Source organism: Sorex fumeus, unplaced genomic scaffold (assembly GCF_029834395.1).
Source record: "Sorex fumeus unplaced genomic scaffold, SorFum_2.1 ptg000131l, whole genome shotgun sequence".
Classification (NCBI taxonomy): Eukaryota; Metazoa; Chordata; class Mammalia; order Eulipotyphla; family Soricidae; genus Sorex; species Sorex fumeus.
Genome location: NW_026606188.1, coordinates 14,068,497 through 14,094,869, shown reverse-complemented (window position 1 = coordinate 14,094,869; position 26,373 = coordinate 14,068,497). Strand labels below are relative to the sequence as shown.

Here is a 26,373-nt window from a genome sequence, read left to right as displayed (position 1 = left end):
GACATTGCCAAACCATGCAAATGACATAAAGGAACTGAGAAAAAGCAATATAGGATTATCAGTGCTTGATGGAATTGGGTGTGCCTCAGGGGCACTGTTGTGGGAGTAACTCAATAAACCTAAGCTCCCTGCAAGAGGACAACCCAAGATTATCCAACAAAGGCAGAGAAAAACATACAGATTTTTTAAAAAGTATTTCAAATACTTCTACCCCCAACAGAGGGGTACTGCTATTGCTGAAACTACTGAGCTACAGTTTGTTTTAAATTACTAATGCAGAAAATGCAAACGAATCTCTATAAATCTCATTTAGAAAGTAAATTGCTTAATTGCACATCCATTCAGGAGTATAATACAAAGATTTCCTATTACAGAGTCACATTTTGACTTGGAAGATATGTGCACACATATTTATCTCTTTTCCTAATAGAAGGCTGGTTTTCAAGATGTAAATGGTTCCACTTTTTCACAGAATAATTCAGTTTATCTAAATTCTACTTTTGAAAAATAGTAATAAAAATCAGAACAAAAATTACAAGGCTCTTTCTGCTAGTCTTTGGCTTGATATTAAAAACTGTTTTAGCTTTAAAAGATCTGTTTCTGACCATTTTACTTCTCAAGCGGAGAAGGGTCTGCGGGTGAATGTCATTACCACCTTTCCTAAGACCAAAGACTAGAGACTCAGCAGCTTCCGGGGTACTGAGAGTCAGATTCATTCGTTGTGACCACAGCAGCTATTCTCAGAGAACAACACAGGGAAGAACAAACACAACTTCTTATTTTAGGATTTTCTCACAATTTTATTTTAATTTTCTCGGAATCTCCAAACTGCCTTCAATAAGGGTTGTACTAATTTATATTCCTACTAACTTTATCAAAGACAAAAAAATTCTGTCTCTGAAGAGCATTTGCTGTTGGTACATAAAATTACAGAGCACATTTCAAAAAAGACATATGACAAAGGAAAAAACTACTTTAAGTAGACATAAGAAAAAAAGGGAAGGAAGGAGGTTAAACACAGGCCAAGAAGCAAGTCAAATGTCTCACCCTGGAGCACGGAACCCTACTCCCAGCCCGGGTAGGTTAGGGATCACTGCGGGTCTGTAGACCCCCATCCCGGGTAGCTTAGGGCTCACTGCGGATCTGTACACCCCCAGCCCGGGTAGCTTAGGACTCACTGCAGGTCAGGACTCTGCAGTGACTGTTGGGCATCATCATTTTGAAGACTTCTAAGATCAAGCTCAAGTCCTCACTGAGTCCAACGAGGAGCCCAAGGAACAGTGCTGTATGTATTTCCAAGTGTGCTTACCTGTAGCTGTATGTATAAATTATACGAAAATGCAAAGGGGCACTGAAAGGAGGACAGAGAAGCTCTTATATGAGAGTTTCGTCTGGGACACCATTTCTCAATCAGGGGGCATTCAGCCCCATGGGTCCCCAGGGTATTCCCAGGGGTGAAAATCATGTGAATGGGTTTGGGAGATGTCCATGCTTTGAGACTAGGGGGTGACCACAGGTCAGAGGGCTCCACAGGAAGGAAACAAGGTTAGAACGGCCTCCTGTAATCGAATGCTGGGAAACACCATCAGGCGAAGAGAAAGTAACGGGCAGGATGTCCCTGCCTCCCTCAGAGAAGATCCCGGTAACGAGCAGAAAATCTGGCACTGCTCACTGCCTGCTACGTTTGCAGACTGCTTCACACGAACGGTGGCAATAACCTTCAAGGGTTACTGTGGCAATACGGAGTTATAGTACACTTGGCACAACGCCTGGGAAGCACCAGTGCAGAAAGCAGAAAAAAAAAAAAGGATAGGTAGAAATAGATAATGTCAGGAAAGGGGAAAAGATAATAAAGTTCTTTAAAAGATCAAAAACCAAAAAGGGAGGATTGGGCTAATATCAGGAGGATTTACAAGATACGACAATGTGTATTTATATATCTACATAATGGAAATCCATTACACACTCAATTAGTGACAAGAATCAAACCTCAAAGGACAGGCACTGTGAAGAAAACCACACGCTGCCACGAATCACTCAATAAGGGAGTAGTTCCAATCAAGTGAGATTTCTAAAAAAAAAACTATCCGCATCTCAGAGCCTATCCAAGAAGTGTGAGCATGATACCTCACTAAGTATGAGTGCAGTTTTAAAGAAAGATGTGTTTTTCAATGTATACGCAAAAGACAACTACTTAATCTGGTGCTCATTAAACAGCAAAGAAAATATGAAACGATGTGATCTTCATTGCCTTTTACAGACCTTCTAACTAGATTTACCACATTACTCCATCATACTCCATTTTACTGATGCACTGTGTCCATCCATGGTCAGCCTCAAGGCAGTACGCCTGCCTTTACCCCGTCTGCCCCAAACCCCTGAATCCTTCCAAAATGTCCAACCATCTGAGTTCAGATAGGAAGGGACAGGTTAAGACTAAGAAGAAATTAGGCAAACTGTAAAAAGAAAAGTTGTCGCAAGATGGATCAGAAAATTAAACCCAACATTCTGCTGCCTGCAAGAAACATATCAGAGCAAACAGATTCAATGTCAAAGGCTGGAATACAATTCTACAGGCAAACAACTCCCTCAAAGAAGCTCGGGTGACCATTATGGTATCAGACCACATTGATTTCAGACTGAAGAAGGTCACAAGACACACAGTGAAGGTCATTTCTTATTTATCAAGGGATCTGTACAGCAGGAAGAACTTATACTCCTAAATGTATATGCACCTATTGAGGAACCAGCAAAATATTTAAAACAATGACTCATAGGCTCGAAGAAAGAAACTGATAGTAACCCAAGCACAAATATTTGTAAGTCTACAGCTGTACCTCATGGTGTTTCATTAATAAAAATTAAAAAAAAAATCTAAAGAGGTGAAGGACCTATACAAACAAAATTAAAAAAAAAAAACTAGTTCAAGAAATGAAAGAAAACACTAGGGAATGGAAACATATCCCCTGCTCATGGATTGGGTGTATTAACATTGTCAAAATGGCAATAATCCCCAAAGCACTATACAGATTTAATGCATTCCCTATCAGGGTAAACCTGACATTTTTCAAAGGAATAGGCAAAACACTCCAGAAATTCATAATGAACAATAATCCCCCACAAATAGCTAAAGCAATCCTTGGGAAAAAGAAGATAGGTGGCATCACCTTACCCAACTTCAAACTGTACTACATAGGTGTAGTAATTAAGACAGCATGGTAGTGGGCTAGAAACAGACCCGCAGACCAATGGAACAGAGCTGAATATTCTATCACAGACTCTCAAAGATATGACCAATTAATCTTTGATAAAGGAGTAGGAAATTTGAAGTGGAACAAGAGAAGCCTCTTCAACAAGTGGTGCTAGGAAAACTGGACAGCTACCTGCAAAAAAATGAACTCTGACCTCTAACACCAGGCTCAAAAGTCAAATCCAAGTGGATTAAAGACCTCAATATCAGACCTGAACCCATAGGCAACATGGAGGAAAATGTAGGCAGAATCCTCCATGACATTCAAGCTAAAAGCATCTTTAAGGATGAAACATCACTGACAAAAAAAAAAATCGACATTGTGACAAGTCAGAATTTCCTGTGTGGTAACTGCTCATCCCAAGTTTCCAGAACAGTATCAATGACATGTGTTTTATGCCCGTGGACATACCTACAGAAGAACTCTAGAAACTCACACTTTTCACCAGGCAAACTCTCTCAGTCTACCTCTCACATTCAAAAGGAGTATCACATCATGTGTATGAACACAGAATAAATATGGGAATTTATAAAATAAACTCGGAATAGAACACAGTAAGAAATAAGTAAAAGTTAGGAGGAAGGGAAAATCTTCAAAGTATAGGGTGGATAGTGGAAGCTTTAAGAGTATTGATGAACTTAAGAAACTAAGAAAAAAATAAAAAGACTCATAAGCAAGTTGATACAATGAAGCCTCTTTTAGTAAATTTCCACAAAAAAATCTTATCATTAAGTTCACTTGTCAGGCACTTATTACATGCTTGTATCTGTACTCACACTAGCAGTATGCCAAACTGTATTATCTATTTTATATTAGAAATTTCCCCCATTTGACGGAAAAATCTCAGGCCCACTCCCAAAAATTTCATCATATTTGAATGAAACTATACTAACACCACACTAACACTATACAAGTTATAAGTCATACAACATTCCTTTAAGTAATCAGTCCATAAAGCAGATACTTGTTATTATTCTGCCAGAAGAACCTAGGAAAGTCTCAAGACCTTGCCCAGTGTTGTGGAAGACCAAAGGGGTAGCATTCACACTGGCCTGGGCCACCCAGACACATCGGGCACCTCAGGGTCTTCTGAGGTTTAAAGATTCTCACTTTCTCGTTACTATGCTATGGTTGTTTTTTTTATGTAAATTTATGAGCATGAAATTAGACTCTCACACAATATATTACAAGTAACTAAAGCAGACTTTAAGTACCTTAAATGTATGCAATGTTTCATCCCTCAAAAACTAAGACTTTTTTGTGTTTATTTCTAATTTATAAGGCAGAAGTACCACCCTTTAATAGCACACCAACTGATAAATGAGAATTCAAAGTACAGTGGCTTAGGAAAGGAATCAATTAACTGTTAAAAGTCAGGAAGCAAAGTTTCAAATTTTGGACAAGCCAGCTCAACGGGATTCTCATTAAAATTCCCAGTGAATACAGGGGTTTAATAACCTCCTAGTTTTTTGAAGTGCAAACTTTACCTGGGTCATTATGAGAATGAGGCACCACAAACACCTGAAGAGGAGATGAGTTCCATTCATTTCCGTCATAGCTAATGTCAAATCCTTGCTTCCAAACTCCGCCATCTGGATTGTCAAAAGGAATTATATTGTAAACATTCAACATCTAAAAAACATAAAAACAAAAGAGAGTAAGTATAACCATGGATAACCATCAACTTGGTCATGGAAAATATTTGCTCTAAAGTACTTCCTGCTAAGACCAGAGTTAGGACAGGGGCCAGCAAGCTTGCCTTAGGCAGCTGGCAGTGTATACAATCCCCTGCACACTACCCAAAATTAAATGAACAAATAAATCTAAAAATATCCCCATACTCCACATATTTTATTACATAAAACAATTTTTATAGTCTATGCAGATTTTAAGCAGAAAACAATTTGGCACCAACATCTTAAAATGCTTACTTATATAATTGCCTGGGAAATAATACCCTCCCTCATCTGTTTCTAAGAAATTATGTTATTCCATTTCTTCATCCCTCCTTCATCCCCTAAAAATAGCTAAAAAAAAAAACCTGAATAGCAAACAGAAATGAGGAAATATAAATATGACCCAATATTTCAGGATTTTTAATCCAAAAATTAACAACTTCTTACTCTGAGTTGTCTTTTCAAAATTTATTTTCACTGGGGGGGATTTGGGGCGACAGCCAGTAGTGCTCAAGTCTTAGTCCTGGCTCTTCTGGCGGTGCTCAGGGACCCTCTGCTGAGGCAGGAACACAACACAGGGCGGCCACAGGCAAGGCAAGTCATGCACACTGGGTTATATCTCTCTGAATTGTCTGTATCTGAACCAACTGCATAAGGTTTAAATTATGTGACTATAAATGTATCTAGAGATCTTCTTTCTCTTCCTCTATGTTATGTTTACCTGGTGTATTCTAAAAATAAAACAACAATAGGGACAGCTAGGCATCATCACTGAAAAAACAAAAAACAAAATGCAATATAATTTTCAAGTCTCCAAGTGTCTTTAAGTTTCTATTGCAATATACTTTCTAGATAACAATCTACTTGGACAAACATAAAAATACTACAAAGTTTAAAAACTTGTTCTTCCTAGCCTCCGTAATAGTAAACCTAGCAAGGAAAACAAATCACTCATCTTTGGTAAAATTTAAATTTTAAATGAATATTAGATCATAACTGATTTATAAGTGAGTCACTCTTTGTAAGATATCAAGCACGTTGTATAAAAGTACAAAGGATTTTAAGGCAATCACTTTCAGCAGGTCTCAAGTATGTGACTTTACTCGTCTGAAATGCTCCCAGGACAGTGTGTCGGCCCCCTCGGTAGCCAGTGGTCATGTGCAAGCATTCCCGACTCCCCAGGACTCCCGGCTGCCAGGATTCAACACTCCTTCCTGCCCGGCTCAGCTTGGAGAGAACAAATGCAGCCAGCACAGAACCTGTTCTGCCCTGAACCAGGAGCGGGAAGGTCTTGGATGCATTTGAAGGCAGAGCCCACAGATGCAGCTCCATCGTGCAGGCAGATTCTTGGAGAGAGGCTGGCACCCAGGAAGGCCGCCAGCTGGGGGCCTGGCACTCTGCAGCCTGCCCTCAGTGATACATGCCGGCCTGCTGTGGGACAGGCTGCCCCACACACACTCTCTCAAGGCATCAGGACCCAGGACCCTGCTAACGGGCCAGCAGCCCCAAGAGCGACAGATTACAGGTCAGAGGGGCTAGTCTGCAGCGTCCGGGTACAGGAGTCCTTGCCTAAGACAGAGCAGATGCTCCATTTTCCAGTAAGCCAAATTACAGAAAAGCCAAAATGCCATTTGAAGAGGTCTGCAACATAAAGACCGTGCTCCCAAAGCCACAACAATGTGTGTCCAGGATGCAGAGGAGCTCAGTGTAAAGTGGACACACTAAAAGTGGCCACAGGCTTGTGGAGACAGTGGCTTCCATCCAGGGAAGAATTCTGGAATATTCCCTTCACTCTCCTCAAGAGACAGGAGAAAAAAAAAAAATCTGCCATTACAGCGTACGCCACCTATATGTAACACACAGTGAGGGAAGGCCTCTTCCAAACGGTAAGGAATCTCTGACTAAATTTAAACTTCTGTATGGCTTCAACCAGGACAGAAAAGAAGACCTGAGAACCATACAAAATGGTTATATTCATACCATATAACATAGAGAAAAGAATTAAATTACAGAATTGTATTACTAAAAAGAACATAAATGATTCAAAGAGCAATCAAATCACTTTACATAGAAACTACAACTACATGTATTTGTTTCTTTCCATAGAAACAAATCGAAAGGATTTGCATAGTTGGACCAGTTAATGATTGACACGCATGTCCCTTACCTGCACTTCTCGGCTCTGGCTGTTGCTCTGGGTGGCGAACAAGCACTCTTCAGGGGACACTGGGAGGCCCAGCGCCTTCGACAGCTGAGGTGGGGGTCCTGCGCCTCGGCTGAAGTTGCCTTGTGAACTTTTCGAACCATCTTCCACTGATTCGCTCAAATTAATCACTGAGTCTCTGATGTTTGAGATGATCTCATTATTCTCGGCTAGTAAACGCTCCAAGTGGTCTATTTTTTGTTGCAACATTACGAGCTGGCCCTACAATTAGAAGGAAAAAGCAGCTATATCAAACTCATATAGATCTGCTGATACACACTTTTTTTTTTTTGTTTAACATATGGGGCCTGCTCAAAAGAGCGGCCCTTCCCACTTCACTCTCCTGACGGGGGTCACAAGAAACGTCGACAGCTACCAGGTCCAAGCCCATGGATGGAGAAAATCTTCTGCAATACTCTGTCTCTGGGTGTACAACAGAAGAACCGAAAAGGATGGGAAATACTTTTCCATACTTCAAATCCAGACCCCCAGAGACCAAGGGTCCCTAACCCACCAATTACTTCAACCTATTCCACTTCAGGAGGAAATTAATCATTTAAGCATAATTCGGAGAAGTCAAAGGATAAAGAAGAAACTGCCTAAAAAAATTATTCCATCTCAATGCTTGCAAATAATCCTGCACTGCAGCACTGTCCTCCTGTTGTTCATGAATTTGCTCTAGCAGGCACCAGTAACGTCTCCATTGTGAGACTTGTTACTGTTTTTGGCATATCGAATATGCCATGGGGAGCTTGCCAGGCTCTGCCATAAGGGTCGGATACTCACAGTAGCTTGAGGGTTCTCCAAAAGGGATGGAGGAATCGAACCCGAGTTGGCCGTGTGCAAAGCAAACGCCCTACCGCTGTGCTATTGCTCCAGAATTTTGCTATAGTTGCTAATATAAATATATATATATATAAATAAATAATCCTAAATTACTGTCCAGGGGCAGGGAGACAGCACAGGGGTCTGTGGAGGGGTCTCTGGAGGGCTTAATCTCCACGATTCTATCTCCAGCACCACAGCACCCCTCAGCACCACCAGATGCCTGGAGGACCCAAGCACTGCCAGGCAAGCCCTGATGATCACTGGCTCTCCGGGTCCTGAGCAGCAACTCGCTGCTGAGCCCAGGCACTGAACTATCTGACCCAGTTAGCCAACTACAGGTGGCAACAGCAGCCCAGAGCCCCTAATAAGTGCCTGGAGGGACAAAAAGAAAAAAAATAATGCATAGAGAGTAACAAGAATGCTATCACAGAGAGAGTACATATCTGAGGGAGTGTGTCCATCGAGAGTGATGAGAATACTCTGATGATGCAGTGAGTATGCATCTGAGGGACTGCACCTATACAGAGTAACGAGAATACTCTGATCAAAAAGGGAGTATGTATCTGAGGAACTGTACCTATAGAGAGTGAAGAGAATACCCCGATCACATAGGGAGTATGTATCTGAGGGACTGCACCTATAGAGAGTAGAATACTCTGATCACAAAGGTAGTATGTATCTGAGGGGCTGCACCTATAAAGAGTGATAAGAATAGTCCGATCACAAAGGGAGTGTGTATCTGAGGGAGTGCATGTATTGAGAGTGGCAAGAATACTCTGACCATGTAGGGAGTATATATGTGAGGGACTGCACCTCTAGCGAGTAACGAGAATACTCTGATTATGGACACAGTGTATATCTGAGGAACTGAGTCTTCTGCTACTCATGGACAGCTCTGGCCCTCCTTGAAGAAAGTAGGAACACACCAACATGCTCATACTTCCCTGATACTGGATCATTCAGTTTCATAAAAATGAAGGCGTCCGGCAGCTAGACAGTCCTGAGGGGTTGGCACTCGCACTGTACACTGTTGTAACCCCCAGTATATGAGGACATTGTGAATGGCTCCCTGAGCAGAGCCAGGAGTGAGTCCTGGGGTGGGGAGAGCTGTATAATATTCCAGTGTCTAGACAGATGGTCTCCGGAAATGGAACAGCCTCGGTTGCAAACTGAGACCACCAAGCAGGAGCAGGACACGGAGAGGAAGAAGAAGTGGACAGGAAGGGACGAGAGGACAGTGGTGGAAGGTCTGGGGCACTTTGGTGGTGGTGAAGGTGCAGTGAGCGTGCATCAAAAGTAAAAATATTAACACTTCTATTACAATAAAAACTAAAAATTAACTTTTTAGGGGCTGGAGCGATAGCACAGCAGGTAGGGCGTTTGTCTTGCATGCAGCCAACATGGGCGACCTAGGTTCGATTCCCAGTATCCCATATGGTCCCCTGAGCACCGCCAGGAGTAATTCCTGAGTGCATGAGCCAGGAGTAACCCCTGAGCATCGCCAGGTGTGACCCAAAAAGCAAAAAAAAAAAAATTAACTTTTTAAAAAAATTGTTATCAAAATGATTTCATACATATCAAAACCTACTGCCTTTAAGGTAATGTCACCTCTGGGGTGATATGGGGGGACCACAAAATGGACAAATCGCTGAATCCTACTTGTCAGCATGTGCAAGAGTACATGGTCTTAGCACAAAACTCACCGAACAAGACACTAAAGCCTCATCTGCTTTAGAGAAAGAGGAAAAATATACATTGTGGATGGAGAGCTAATACAGCAGATAAGGCACTTGCCTTGCACACAATAGACCTGGGTTCAATCCCCAGCACTACTATATATAGTCCATGGAGTGCCATCAGGAGTGATTCCTGAGCACACAGCCAAGAAAAAGTCCCGAGGAAAGCTGGGTGTGGCCCAAAAAAACAAATTTTAAAAAAGAGTACACATCAATTCGCCATTCAAAAGGGCAAAGCAAAGGACATTTCAGTGGAACAGCTCAAGTTCAGGACTCAGAGAGAAGCAAGAAGAGCCATACAGATTATTTTCGATGGCCAGTGCTGAGCAGTACCATCCTATCAACCCTGCTAACACAGGGATAATGACGGGTGTTTCTCAATGGGGGAGAGAACGTGTCCTTGACAGAAATCAGTGTTCACACCCTCCAGAAACAAAGAATATTCGAGTCAGGCAGTATGCCGACACATATCTGTAAATATTTCCCTGATGAAACATGCCCTCAAAGGCCATCTAAAATACACGAGAAACCTATTCACTCATTATCGTACACAAAATATACAAGTCTATTCCAGGAATGCTTATGACTTTCAGCACAGCAGGGAACAACAGCAGATCCAGTTATCTGACTCCAAAACTATACATATCTTGATAAAATAAACCCTTAGCTTAGATTAAAACCCTACTTAGAAAAATGACAAAAGTTTTGCAGAACCTTTCAGTGTATAAATTAAGACATGTGTACATGCATTTTTTCCAGATGTTTTTTGGTTTTTGTTTTTATACTTTCAGTAACAGATCATTTTGGAGCCAAACGCATAGCAAAACTGATGTTCAGGGCGTGAACCCTAGAAAGTATAGTAGTTCCTTCCTGAAATAGTTTAACCTTGGCTTCCGTCCCCAAACTCAGGGGTGAGAGTATTATTCTAAACAAACATTACAGGAGATGGTTGTTGCATGAAAGGGACCCTGATGAGCTCGAAAGAGGACTGATGAGGACTCCCAACCTCACTGGGTCTTCAGAGATGCACTTAATGATTACTACCTGGAATTCTCAACAGAACGAAGATTCACAGAGAACAATGGCACAGACATTTGTCAGCATCATGGTCATAAGTTCGATTCAATAAAAATCATTTTTAACTTAAACTCTAATATATGAAGTACAGCAGTATGTCCAACCAAATGCTAAATTTTTTTTGATATACAAAATACCTCCAAAGCAAATTCTGTACATATGACAACATAACAGACAAGAGTAGTGTGATCATAAAGGGGTATGCTAGGAATCCACGTTTAAGAGAAATCACAGATAATGTTTCGATTATGCTGACAAGTCAGAGAATACTGATGGCAATATTGAAAACGACAATTTTCTGTAGGGGAGGAAAATCAGTGGGAAAGCCATTCTAGTCTTTGATTTGCTAATCAGTTCTATAGGGAGGTGACATTGTTGTGTTGCTGAGAAGCAGGAGTGGGAAGGAAGTTCTGACATCTGATTTATTCTGCTTTGGATAAAAGAGGAAACTGAGGGGCAGGGCGATCATGAATATCAGACTTTTGAAAGAGAAAATTTAAAGCACACTCCAAGGCAAAACAGAACCACTGCCCACTCCGTTCTGTGAGCAAAATAAATGAACATGCATCTAGAGTTAATCCCAGGTGCCGTTGGTCACCAGCCAGGGTGGAAGGGGAGTTTCCAGCTTCCCCCTGCAGCCAACAGTGGGTCACCGTCCCTTGGGTGCCCCACTGGGTGTGCGCAGTTTACAGGGACCCTCAATAATCTGGATATCAATAATCCGAATTACCCTGGTGCCACATTCTTTCATCTCATGCTCTAAGATACTGTATTTCACCACATTGTTTTTAATGCCTGCCTTTATCAGATGTTAGGTTTTTTTTTGCTTTTTTGGGTCACACCTGGTGATGCACAGGGGTTACTCCTGGCTCTGCACTCAGGAATCACTCCTGGCTGTGTTCAGGGAACCATATGGGATGCTGGGAATCGAACCCGGGTTGATCGTGTGCAAGGCAGACGCCCTACCCACTTTGTTTTTAATACCTGCCTTTATCAGATGTTAGTTTAAAGGGGAAACACACCATTCCTGGATCATAATCTGAGCTTCAGCCCTTGCTTTGAAACTGACATCCATGGTGGCCATGAAGAAGGCATGATTTTCAGGGGCAGTTAGCTGAGGGGCAAAATGCCATGCTTAAAATGGCAGTATCTAACAGTAAGAAAGCACTGGAAAAGAGACTATCCTGCCGCAGATATCGGAGCTGAAAGACAGCTTCCTCAAATCATGCTGACAAGTGCAGAAACAAGACCAGCCAAGAGTACAGCGGGTGGGCGGTCGCCTGACACACTGCTGACCTAGGGTCAGTTCCCAGCACCACATACTGTCCCTCGAGTGCCACCAGGAGTGACCACTGAGCACAGAGCCAGGAGTAAGCCCTGAGCACCACCGGACGGGTATGTGTGGGGTTGGGGGGAGAATAAAGGCAAACTAAACAACAGACTATGTTCACTGCATGTCCAAGATCCAGAAAAAACTCGAGAGCTCAACAACAGATGTGTGGACAAGGAAACAGTGCGATACAGAGAGGGAACAACACTCAGCTAGGAGAACAGATTCAATCTTGCAGGCCCCCATGACTTCAGTGGAGAAAGACAGGCAAACTGAGTGTGTCAGAATGCAAACTACAAAGACCGGATCAGCTGCATCCAGAGGAGGAGTATAGCCTGGAGAAACAGAGTGAGACTCAACAGTCCCCATGAAAACAAGCTGAGGGAGGCCCTGTCAATGCAAGGAAAGAAAGGGGCTGGGGGAGGGGCAGACACACCGGTGGGCAGGAGGCAGTGCTGTCACCTGCAGTGCTCTCAGAATCACAGTTTCCTACTTGGATCATGGCACCGTTACTGATGGCTGCACACCTGTGGAGAGTGCACCCCTTCCACTGTCCCGAGTCCTGGCCTGCTACTCCTTCCTCCTCACCCCCCTCTGTGGCCGATTCTCACTAAAGACCAGTTCTCTATAGTCTGTGGATGTTGGTTACTCCCCTACTAGGTTCCTTTAGACCCCACTTAAGAGGGGCCATTCTGGGTCAGGTAATTCCCACTAGCACTTTGTTCCGCCTGGTGCTCTCCAGATCCATTCACATAGGCGCCAACTGTATGATTTCATCTTTTTACTGACAAATAGTATTCCACTAAGTCAGTGCTTTGTTCAGTCACCATTTCCTGGACATATGGTTGTTTCCAAATTTTGGTTATTGTGAACAGTGCTGCAGTGAACATAGGAGTGCAGATGGCTCTTCGGAACAGACTTTGTGGGGCGGGGGGGGGTTGTGGGGGAGGGCTCCTGGAATTAGCAATACTATAAGCCGTAATACTCAATAAAAACAACTCACCTTTTTAATATTCTAAAAGCCTGGCAAACCCGAAGGTAAGTTCCCCTCCCTGCCCGAAGGACACAGGCCCAGCAGCCAAACTCCTCCAGAATCCAACTGCCGTCAGGCTTATGGCCACTCTCCACACACTCGGGCTGAGCCTCACCCACGAGTGAATCCTCAGAAAACCCAGGTACACGGGACTTGTGACTGAAAACTCTGGGCTGACCAGAATCGGGAATGGGGATCCTCTCCCCACCCGCCTTGATTCAGCAATCACGTCCATAAATCACCTCTGGCTGGGGCCAGATAATCTCATTAAGGCCATGATCCAGAGACCCATTATGAATCTCTAGAAAGAGAGAAAATGACTAGCCTTAGCCATGCTGCTGACCCCTCACCAAGCTGTTTCATTTCGGGCAACCCAGAGCGGGGCAGGTGAGTTCCCCTCCTTGCCCCAAGGACCTAGCCCTGGCAGCCAAAAGCCTCCAGAACTGTGAGCGCACAAATGCAACCACGCAACATGCCATACCTCACAGCACTAATAATCTAAGAGTAGTGCACCACATTTGATGGGGGTTCAAGTACAAGGCATCAATCTTAGAGGGAAATATACTTTTACAGACATATACAAACCCACATATTTAAGAACACAAGGCTCAAACTTAAACAACATATTAGTAATCTCTTATAGAAGGGCTTAATGGCCCCTGGGTGAAATACAACAATCTTCATGCACTCTCCTCTAAGGATCTTGGATCAATTTCAGTGGCTTTTCATAACATATAAATAATTTGGGGTTTACTTTGGGGCAGGGGTTGGGGTTCGGGAAGGAAACTCCTAAAACATGGTAGTGGGAAGATGTAATGATGGTGGGGCTGGTGTTCAAATATTGAAAGTAATCAAATATTGTGAACTACTTTATAAAATTAAAAAACAAAATAAAATAAATAAAAGCCTGGCGGCAGTTCAATATCTGTCTTGCAGTCATAAAGCCCAATCCAGTCACCTTACCCGCCTCACAGTCACCTTACCACCTCACGCTGAGTGCAATTCTAGCTACTGCCTTGTAATCTCTGACGGTGGAGAAATACTGATGTCCAGAGCACTGCAGCCAGGTGTGCACACCACGACTAAGATGGTGCAGTTCTTCCCCCAGGCCCAAGGCACCACTTAGTGTACATCCTCTCCTCATGAGCAGTGAAACCCAAGAGCACTGGAGGATGGCAGTCTGTATGCAACGCGACCCTCCACCATCACTAAAAGAGCACGGAGAGGAATAAGGGCAGGGAAGGACAGACTAAAGCCAGACTCTGTCCTCCCTGAAAGGGTCAACAAACCATAACACATCACTCAACGATAAAAGCTGAAAGCTTCCCTCCAAACCAGCACAAGACAAGGCTGCACACTCTCCACCACTGTTTAACACACACTGAAAGCCCATGCCAAAGCAATTAGGCAAGAAAGCAATACGAAGGGCCTGCAGCTTAGAAAAGCAGAAGTCAAACTCTGACTTGCTGAAGACTACATGATACTATACCAGAAATCCCTAAAACACTTAAAAAAAAAAAAACTCTTAGAAATAATACTTGTTCAGTAAAATGGCAAGCTGCACAATCAATACAGACTTTTTATATGCAAGTAATAAAATAGAAAAGAGGAATTATAAAAATCCCATTCACAGGACAGCCGCTTGGGAGCTTTGTGGAAAACCAGGTATGAGCTGGTCGTGATGGGGCGACCAAAACCTCATGGGAAGGGGGGCATTCCCGGTTCGTCCTTCACGCCCTACCGAAGTCATGAGTTGCCCCCCATGAGCGGCTCTCCGGCACGGCCATGGCTCGAGAGCACAGAAACCAATCTCATAATTATCTTACTCTCAGCAGAAATACTTACAGGGTTAATAAGTAAAATATCAGAAATCCAAAATCGCACGGCTGCTATTGCGGCCGTGCGACATGATTTAATTCTTGTGACCAGCTGTAGAAAACAAATTATTTCACAACGCCTTTTCAGCATGCCTGATTTGGGGGTATAAACTCTAAATAATAAGGGTGCATCTTTTGTCAAAACAATGAATCGAGTCAAAGCAGATAATGTTAACTAGAATTCATCTGCCTCATAGGCATTGGAAGGGTTGGGGTTCTCCGTGGTGAAAAATAAGTATTGGTAAAGGGAAATGTGTTTGATATTTGCATGACCGAGACTTAAACCTGAAAGCTTTGTAACTTTTCCCACAGTGATTCAATAAATAAATAAATAAATAAAATCCCATTCACAATTGTGCTTCAGAAAATCAAGTACCTAGGAATCGGCTTAACAAAAGAGGTGAAATATTTATACAAAGAAAACTATAAAGAACTAGTAAAAGGAATGAAAACATATTTCCTATTTATGGATAGGAAGGATTAATACTGCCAAAATAACAATCTTCCCCTATGCTTTATACAAATGAAATTTCTATAAAAATACACAGGATTTTAAAAAATTCATAGATAAAATACTGTTAAAATTTATACAGTGTAAGTTACTCCCTCTGAACAGCTAAAGCAGTCCTAGAAAAAAAAATGCAAGGCCTCTCTCTCCCCAAAACTATACTACAATCATAATATTCAAAACAATGTTACCGAAATACAGATACACTTTCATGCCAATGGAAAAGACTTGAAAGTCCAGAGATAGTTCCCCAGGTACATGGACAGGTAATCTTCAAAAAAAATGAAATGTGCAAAGAAAAACAAGAAATGAGCAAGGAAAATCTCCCAAATAGTGTTGGGAGGTCTAGTTAGTCACATGCAAAAATATGAATGAGTGAAAATATCTTTTTACTCATTCAATTTGAGTCTGTGTTATGTCCTAAAGTTGTTATACGTCAAATGTAAAAAAGAAAGGGACTTTAAACCAGAAGTAATGCCACTGTACACTGATAAATGTCAATTCACCTCATTTTGCTATATATAACTTCAGCAGGTCTCTTGAAGCTGTTAGATCTATATTATGTCATATAGATAAGCTGCTATATAAGTTTAGTAGGGCTCATTTTCCTAGATCTCACCTTTCTAATGCCATGCACAAAAATTAAATCAAATGACTCTAGTGAAAAAGAGAACAGAAGGGGTAAAAAAAAAAAACTCAACTATTCATCTAAACTGTAAAAGAGATTTAAGAAGTTTTTTCCAATAAAAGCTCAAGACTTTATCACAAGACATGCCTTACAGGAAATACTGATATAAATTCAAGCTAAAATAAAAACATGGCGATCAGTAATTTGAAAACACATGAAAATGCACAACATACACAGAAAGGGAAGTATTATGCTAAAGTTCAATGCTATAACACTGCCAAATTCTAAATACTCTAATACTGCTGAAGTCAGAGTACTCTAAACACAGCCAAATTCAGAATACTCTAATATTGCTGAAGTTAGAGTTATACTGCTAAGCACTGGGGTGCTATGGACTGAGCTCTGATGTATAAATATTAAAGGATAAATATATTTTTAAATGCTAATTTTAGCAGATATACATTCTATTCAGAGGTTAAGAGGTCAGAGAGAGAGAGAGAGTACAGAGGGAAAGGTGCTTGCCTTGCATGGGCTCAGTCCAGGTTTGATCCCAGGCATTTCAAGACACACCTGGTGTGATCCCTGAGCACAGAGCCAGAAAATAGAACTGTGAAGAGTCAGGGTGGTCCAAAACCAAAGCAAAGAAATAAATAAAAGAAGGGGGAGGAAGTGAAAGGGTAGAGATTTTTGTATCCAATCAAAAATAACTGCTATCTTCATAAAATACCATTATATCTATAAACGGTATAGATATAATTATATTACATTAAAGTCTCATATTAAAGTCTCATATTAACCACAGAGCAAAACACTCACAAAAATATGAGAGAATCACAGCATACAATGGTAAAAATCAACTCACCAAAAGGAAACATAAAAAAAAAGAAAGGAACAGCAAAGCAGTCAGAAAACACCAAGAAGGTTCTTGTAAGTCCTCACCAGTTAATAATTACTCTAAAAAAGCAAAAGTTCTAAATGCTCCAATCAACTTTGGGTGGATGATTAAAAAAAAAAAACTGCTATATAACTTTAGTAGGTCTCTTGAGGTGTGAGATCTGAAGGTGTGAAGACTGAATCAGAAATCAAAAACCTCCCAACAACAACAACAACAACAACAACAACAAAAAGCCTAGGGCTCAATAGTTTCACTGCTTGAATTCTATGAAACATAATTAGCATCAATCCTTACCAAGCTTTCGCCCAAAACTGAAGAGGAAATACACATTTTACAAGGCCAGGAGTTACACCGATAACCAAGTTAAAGTTTTAAGAAAACTGCAGAAAGCATTACCAAGGGTGAGGCGTTTATATGCAGAAATTCTCAACAAAAAGCTAGCAATTTAACAGCATGTTAACCACAAACCATGATTAGGTGGCATTCTCCGAGTGCTCTCATCAGTAATGCCAACACCCCAAGCCTATAGTCACGATACATCACATTAATGAAATGAAAGAGTAAAATATCAACAGATGCAGAGAAAGCATCTAACAAAAGATACCTTTCATGATTAAAAGGAGAGACAAGGGCCAGGAGGACCGGTCCAGGGTTGGAAGTCTGCATCAAGCCATGGGGGAGAAGGCAGACAGGACAGAAAAGGGACCACTGAGACCATGAGAGCTGGAAATGATCACTGCACAAAGACTGCATACTGAAAGTAAGTAAAAGAACAGACGTGACAACCATTCAGTACCCAAAAGGAAAGAGAGACAGAGACAGAGACAGGGAGACAGAGACACAGAGAGAGAGAGAAAGAGAGAGAGAGAGAGAGAGAGAGAGAGAGGGCTACTATAGAAGAAAGACAGAGGATGGGGGTGATGGGAGGGAACCTGGGGACACTGGTGGTAGGAAATGTACACTGGTGGAGGGATGGGTGTTGGAACACTGTATGCCTGAACCCCAATCATGAGCAGCTTTGTAACAGTGTATCTCACAGCGATCCAATTGAAAAATAAATAAAATGATGAACAAACTGGCATAGAAAGAACATGCCTGACGCAACAGTCTAACAAACCCACAGTTTACACCACAATGAAAGAGACAAAGATCAAATTAAAATCAGGAACAAGGTCAAGTGACCAGCCTACCCCTCCAATGAACACTATGCTGGCTACTGTGGCGAGAACAATCAAACAAAAAGTAATCCAAGAAAACAATTCTCTGTAATATGATGTCAGAATGACCTTACATATAGATATCTTAAAACTAACCAAAAACTGTTAGAACTAAAAAAATTCATCAAAGTTACAGACTATAAAATCAACATGTAGGAATTGGAGATTTCTATTCACTAAAAAAGAAAAATTATCTTAAAAGTATTTTTTCTGTTCAGAGTAACATCAAGAAGAATCAAGTATTTGGGGATAAGCTGAACCAAGGAGAGGAAAGTTTCACTCTAGAGATGTGTCCACTTGAAGACCTTAAAGACAAACACTGAATACACGAAGAAACGGAATGATGCTTTGTGTCTGGACTGAAGCAGCTGACACCCACACTACTCAAAGCCAACTGAGGGTTAAATACAACCTCTATCAAAATTCCAGTGGCATTTGTGACAGAAATAGAAAAATCAATTCTAAAAATTTGTAATAGAATCACAAAATAATCTCAAACTAATAACGCAGTCCTGAGAAAGAAACTGAGCAGGTCTTGCATGTCTTGGTTTCAAAACGTATGACGAAGCTGCAGCAATCAAACACTACAGAAAGGGCATAAAAATAAACATCAATAATATTTATTTATGTGCCCTTTCCGTATGTGGGAGCCACGAATATTCCATGGGAAAAGGATATTCTCTTCATATTCTCTTCAATAAATGGTGCTGGGGAAACTGAATAAACACATGAAGAACATACTTGAATCCCTATTTTACACTTCGCAAAAAATCAATTTGAAGGGTACTGAGAAAAAAAAACACCTAAGAACCAAAATTATAAAACACACAAAAATATAGAGAAAAGCTTCACGACAATAGTTCTATCCCACTCCCACCATTCATTAACAGGAGCAACAAAACAAAAATCAACAAGTGGGACTACAACAAACTAAAAATCTTCTGCACAACAACAACAACAAAAATTCAACAAAATGGAAAGTCAACTCATAGGATGCAAGTAAGTTATAACATCCAAATTCTAAAGAACTCACACAACTCCCAGGGTGGTGCTTAGACTGGGTGATGGATGGAGCACGGCGGCTGGGAAGCAAACTGAGGATACCCCTGGCCTGGACCATTCCCAGCACCACGTGGGTCCCAGAACACTGCCAGGAGCAGCAGTAGTGCCCTGAGCACCCCTTAGCACAGGGCTTGAGCAGCATCACACGATAAGGCCCACACTGAACACCAGGCACAACAGAAATCTGCAGCGGTACCCCTGGACCACTTGAGCACCACTTGAGACCTCCTCTCTCTCCAAAAAAGATGTACAGACTAACAGTATTTGCCCAGAAAACAACTACAGAGTGCCCCCAGATGCATGACAGAAACGCTGAACATTAATCATCAGGAAAGTGCTCATCAAAACTACAGTGAGATTATCATTTCCAATTGCTGTGCCAACCAACAGCAGGAAAAGGTGTCAAGCGTGGGAGAGAGCGCAGTGAGAGTGACGCCTTAGATGCACCCAGCCTGCTCTGACCCCTGAGCACCACTGGTGCTAGCCCTAGGCAGCGGCTGTGCCGAGCTTCAGGAGAGGTGAGCTCAGCCACAAGCAGCCCAGGCCCCTGAGTGCTGCGTGTAGACTCCCTGAGAACAAAAAGTTAAATAAAAATGTTGTCAAAGATGCAGGAGAAAAAGAGAACCAGGTGCACTGATGATGGGAAAACAGTACAGAAGTTCTCAAGAAAAGAAAATTTGATAATTGTATGTTACAGTAACAATATACACCAAAGCAAATAAAAGCAGCACCTCAGAGAGATGTTTTACATCCATGTTCAATGCATCATGCACAAAAGATAAAATATAGAAACAAGTGTCCAATAACACATAATGATTTTTTTTGAATTGGTATATGTGTATACATACACACGTGCGTGAGCACACACACACACACACACACACACACACACACATATACAAACAATTCAGTCCCTCAAAAGAAATACTGCCATTGGCAGGTTCTGTGGACATTATAGTAAAATAATGTCCACATAGTAAAAAAATGGATTGAAGTTGAATCCACTTCAATTAAGTTTTTCAAGAAAGTCTGACATGAAAAGACAAATAATTATAATGTCACATGTATTTGGAATCTATAAAAGCTAAACTCTTAGAAAGTAAGATAGTTGTTGCCAAAGTTTGGAGGGGTAGGGAAATGGGATGATAATGACCAAAGGGTCTAAATTTCCCATTTTAAAACAATTCTGGGAATCTACTGCATAACATGGCGATTGTAATAGTACTGCACTACACACTTGACAGTTGCTTCTGAGAGTTTACCTTAAACATTCTCACCAAAAGAAGAAATGGTGTATGTCCATGAAGGAGGTGCTTTGGATCAAATCAAGATTTGTACCTTAATCTTCCATAGTGTTACAGGTCATCTATAGATCAGTAAAGCTGGAAAATAAGATAAAAAATGGAGCCCAGGACTGGAAAGGTAGCTCAGTGGCGCAAGTACACAATTCATGCAAAGAGGCCCAGGATCGAGCCCCAGCGTTTCCAGGAAGCAACCTCAAGCCAAGATAGCCCTGGGCACCACATGGTATGCCTCCATTGACTTTAAAAAACAAGGCCAAGGAAAATTTGAATCATGGCTCTATTAGAATGGCTGTTACATAACTCTGTGCCCAAATGTCTTCATTGGCAAAGTGGGATAATTAGTAACACCCAACCTGAACCATAGGCTGATTATGAATGTTCAATCAGCAAATGCAAACTCACTTTCAATAGTCTTGTGTGCATGTGGAGAGAATGTCCCCAATCCATCACTGAGTCCCAGAAACTTCTGAGTTTCCTTCTGTGTGAAAAGGAACTTTGCTGATGTGCTTAACTCTAGAATCCTGTTGAGAAAACTGTATTTGGACACCCAGCCAGTGTAATCTCAGGTGTCTTCATGTGGGAACAGGAGAGAGAACATTGATAAGTCAGTGCCGGTGAAGACGAGAAAAGGAAGAGATGGGAACTGTGACACTGAGGCAGCTTCAGAGGGGCAACACGCTCTCCACCCCAGGCTCCCGAGGGAAGGCAGCCCTGCCGCTCCTCGGTTTTAGTTCAGCAAGACCCACACCAGACTTCTACCTCCAAAACGGGGAGGTAGCACAATTTTTCCTTGTTCTAAGTCCTATTTGCTGGTTCAAATCACATTTGCAACAGGGAACAAACACTTCCTGCAAAGAGATAAACCTAGAGAATAAAGCTGAGAATTATCTTGCAGTCCCTGTTGACATACACAATTATACCTCCCCCGCCCACCACCACCACACAAACACACTTTGCAGAGTAAACATCCATTAGCCACAGAGCAATGCAGGGAGAGACCCGGGGTCTCTGGACACTGCTTGCCAGCGGCTTATTTTGATCTTACCCACCTCTGAATAAAGTGGAAGGAAAAGACTGTGCTTAAAAGCTTTCAGAGAAATGAAACACCCACATCTTTACCTTAGATGGTTTTAGGACCAATAAACATTAATTCTGTTCAATTCCAATCTACTCTGAATTTGAATTTCTTCTGGAACCTTGGTGGGAACAGCAGACAGGAGCTACTTACTGCCTCTTCCTGAGGCTGTACGGAATGGTCAACAGGGACGGAGAAACGGAGAAGAGCTGAGCAGGACAGACAGACTAGGAAAGGAGCTACTGGGAACGAAAAGAAGGCTTTCCTCCTGGGACAAGTGGAGGATATTGGTGGCATTTTAGGAAAGCTACACAGAAGGAAGGAGCAGAAAGGTAACCATGGAAAAGCTAGGCAGTGGCGCCAGCTAGAAGTCCCTGTCAGAAACTCAGAAAAACAGAAACTTGAATGGCTACTTGTTAGAAATATGAATTCTAAGCAGCGGACAAGCGGCGCTGGGAGAGGGCACAGAGCAGACGGGCCTTTTGTGATTATAAAGACTCATCAGGCGCTCTCCCACATCCGCAGTTAAGAACCACTGCATTAAAGCTAAATATAGGAACTGGGATCTGGTAAAAGAATCTGTATTTCCAGCAGGGGTGTCATCATTACAGCAGTTGCTCCAAGTCAGTCAGCTGCTATTAACTACAGAAACACCATGCTAGTCAGAACCTAAGCACCTAAACAAGGCATGTGGCTCAGTAAAATGACACATTTTACTGTGACCACTCACATAATGCCAAAGGCCAAAAAACATTAGTAGAAGCATGTCCCAGTGACGTCTGTAAACCTACTTCCACACCAACAAGCCACCAGCCAAGCAGAGATACAAATGAGACTTCATTTTGGTCCTGAAAGCCTTGAAGGTCACTCCTGGCAGCACTCAGGGAATGATGGGGGACAGGGACCAAATACAGGCCTCCTGCATGCAAAATATATTCTCCTCCCAGTGAATGATCTCTCTAGCCCACAGATGACCCTCAGCCGTCGCTTCCAGCCCTAGAGACTATCACACTTGAACCTCTTCCAAGGCCTTAATGCTTGCAGTTCTCCAAAGATGCAAATGTCCACCACGTGAGCATAAATAATATCTGATTAGATAAAACCTGGCTGAAGCACGGGCAGCAGAGCCCGTGCCAGCAAACCAGGATTCAGAAATCTCACACCTGGTCGGCTGGGTGTCAGAGGTCACTCTGGTGTCCATTGAGGCCAAGAATGCCAACTGGCGTGAAGGTCTAAGCTGCACAACACAAAGTTCACCATTTCACACCCACTGGTTGAAAGGTGGGAGCCCAGTCTGCAGTGGTCACAGGGGAGTCGGCTGCCTCTGGCTGTTTCCACCTGGGACTCCAGATGCAGATTTAGATTAGTACCCAGAGCTCTGGCCACACAGCCCTCAGGCAGCTGCCCAGAGTTTCTCTCTCTGTGCTGACCCAGCACCAGGCTATGGAGAGGAAGATTCTGTGACAGACTCTCTTTGAAAAACGACTATTGGAAGGGGCCATTACAAGTAGGGCAAAATGACTGGTTATAGAATATTTTCATATAATGAGGTTTTACCGCTTTCAAAGGTATATGTTAAATGTCTTTGAACAAAAGCAAATTACTCATCAACATAATTCTTTAGTCCAATGCTTAACAGTCTGCATTTGGGTTTTTTACAGAAGTAAAAATTTTATAATTTTTCTACTAAAGTGTATTTTCAGTATAGGTCTATGCTCCACTTAAGGGCATGCATAAAACTTTGTGAACTCAGACAGTTATCTTAGGCCATCAAACTGCTGGCTTCTGGCTTGCACTAGTAATCTGTTTATGTTTTTTAACATATATCTTTGTCTTTGCATACAAGGATTAGCATGCAATAAATATCTTCACTCATGGGCAAACACTAGCAAAAACACCCCAATTGTTTTTTTAATAATGTTTGGTCATTCTGTGTTCTAAAACCATTCACTATTGCCAACATTTTTGGAAACTCCCACATTCAGTGACATGACCCCCACAGCTTAAGAAACAAGGATTTTTACAATCTCACTCACCCTTCATGGATGGGTGGCATATATGAAGGATCCACTTAAGTTCTATCAACATAATTTTACACAAGTAATACTGAAACACAATGGCAATAACCATAAACTCTGAATTTTCTAAATAATCATTAAAAGCACCAAAGACTCAAATGGAGCTACCTGAGGGGACTGGTTTTGGGGTCATAGTCAGTGGTATTCAGAGATCACTCCAGGCAGTGTTTGGGGACCATAGGTGGATTTAAACCAGATTAGGGAACACACATGGCAAGGGATTTAAAACCTGTACTCTCTCTCTCATGCTCTCTCTTTTTGGCTCCATAAGAAGCAAGTATTTACAACTTCTATCCCACTTTCTTCAAAAAGTTCTACCTGAATTAATTTATCGACAAGGGCAAGGTGGCAAATGGAAATATCACAAATGCATAAGTGCAATGATAAAACACACCATAAAACATAAGAGCATAATAATACCAAACATCTAACATAACCTCTGCTAGCAAAGAGGACTTAAAGATACACATTTTCTGGGTTCTCCTCAAAGCTTTTTCTTTTGAAAAACGATCGATTAGTAGACACAGAGAAAGCATTTGACAAGATCCAAGGCCTAATCCTAATTTTTAAAATCTCAATAAAATAGGGGTTGGAGGTACTGTCTTCCACATAATTATCGTCATTTGCCACAAGCCCACAGCAAACAAGTTGGAAGTCTTCCCTCACAGAGCAAGCACATAACAAGTTGGCCCTCTCTCACAACTGTCCAGTATAGCTTTCTAAGTCACTGCCATAGCAATTAGGCAAGAAAGAGTTCTTAAGGGCACTCAGATTGGAAAAGAAGTCAAATTCTCACTTTTTGCTGATTATAAACTATACCTGGAAAACCCAACAGACACTACTAAAAAGGCTCTTAGAAATGAGATTGTGCAGCAAAGTGCAAAGTGGGAGGCTACAAAATCGGAGCACAGAAATTCATGGCTTTTCTCTATGCAAATAATGACGGGGAAGGAGGGGAGAGAGAGGTTAAAAAAAATTCACAATTGGACCTCATGAAAATCAAGTACCTAGGAATCAGCTTAACAAAATAAGTGAAACACTTACACAAAGAAAACTATAAATCACTACTAAAAGAAATAAGAAGTCAGGAGGAAAAGGAAACCGCATCCCCCATTCAAGAATTGATTAATGTTGTCACACTGACAATCTTGCCCAAAGCAGTATAAAGATTCAAAGTGGCCCCTATAAAAATAGCCATGACTTTTTTGTAAAGAAATAGATCAAATGATTTTGAATTTAATATGGAGCAATATGCCAGACACAGTAACAACAAAGTCTCCAATGGAGACGTTACTGGGCCCGCTCGAGCAACGGGAGGGCCTTTACCTTTACCTTTACCTTTATGGAGCAATAAATCCCCAGTATAGGTAAAGCAATCTTAGGGGAGGCAGAGAGGGGGGAGGGGAGCAGATAGGAAGTTTCTCTTTTCCCAATTAATTTTAAATTATACTATAAAGCTGTAATAATCAAAACAGTTGGTAATGACATAAGGACAGACTCTCTTACTAGTGGGATATAGCTGACAGTCCTGAGACAGATCCTGAGGTATATGAGCAATTAGTATTTGACAAAGGAGCAAAAAGTTAAAGTGGAGCAAGGACAACCAGTTTAATGGTGTAAGAAAACTGGTTGGTCAGATTTTTTCAAAAATCACCATACACAAAAGTCAAATCAAAATGAATTAGAGACCTCAATATCATACCTGAATACATAAATTAATCTGAGGAAAACATGGTTAGAATACCTCATGATACTGAATCTAGAGGAATATTCAATGATGTAATAGCACTAGACACCAAATGGAAGCAAACGGACTATAACAAAAGAGCTTCTCCACTGCAAAAGAAATGCTGACCAGAATAAAAAGACACGCTATACAGACTGGGAGAAAATATCTGCCCAGTACTTACTTGTCTGACAAAGGATTAACATCCAAGATAGAAAATACACTGGCAGAACTTAAAAAAAAATTCAAAATATGGGAGTTGGGCGTGGAGTATGAACAGACACTTCCTAGGAAAAGATATGCAGATGGCCAAAGGGCATGTGACAAAATATTCTGCATTACAGGGAAGTGCAAGTCAAGACAACAACAACACAGTATCACCTCCCACCAGTGATAGTGGCGTACATCACAAAGCACAGAAAACCCGTGTTGGCGTGGATGCAGGAGACCTCCATTCACCACTGCGGGCAATGTCCACTTGTTCATCCTTCTTGGAAAATAATATGGACAATTCTCAAAAACCTAGGAATTGAGCTTCCATCTGAGCCAGCAATTCCTCTTCTTGGCATCTACCCCAAGGACCCAATATCTCTATTCAGAAAAGACATTTGCACTCCGATTTCCCTGCAGCACTATCACAATAGCCCGAATCTGGAGATAACCCAAGTGCCCAAACACAGATGACTGCATAAAAAAAACTATGGTACAACCACAGCTGGGCATTACTCAGCTAGAAGAAAAGATGAAATCACGCAATTTGCTGCCACGTGTATGGATCTGGAGACTAATGCACTCAATGAAGCTGGTCAGAATTCAAGCATCAGACATGGCTGATATATCTCACGTGGGCAATAAAGAAACAGAGTAAG

At 41.7% G+C, this 26,373-nt stretch overlaps 1 protein-coding gene across 1 annotated transcript in view; it reads right to left on the bottom strand.

The window, feature by feature from the left end:
• MAN2A1 (mannosidase alpha class 2A member 1) overlaps positions 1-26,373 on the bottom strand; it is a 205,571-nt gene that overhangs the window by 161,945 nt on the left and 17,253 nt on the right. Inside the window, exons 2-3 of the mRNA XM_056139074.1 lie at positions 7,095-7,352; positions 4,739-4,883 (exon numbers count right to left, since the gene is read on the bottom strand). Of these exons, the coding sequence (XP_055995049.1) occupies positions 4,739-4,883; positions 7,095-7,352 (403 nt within the window). The remainder of the gene's footprint in view (positions 1-4,738; positions 4,884-7,094; positions 7,353-26,373) is intronic.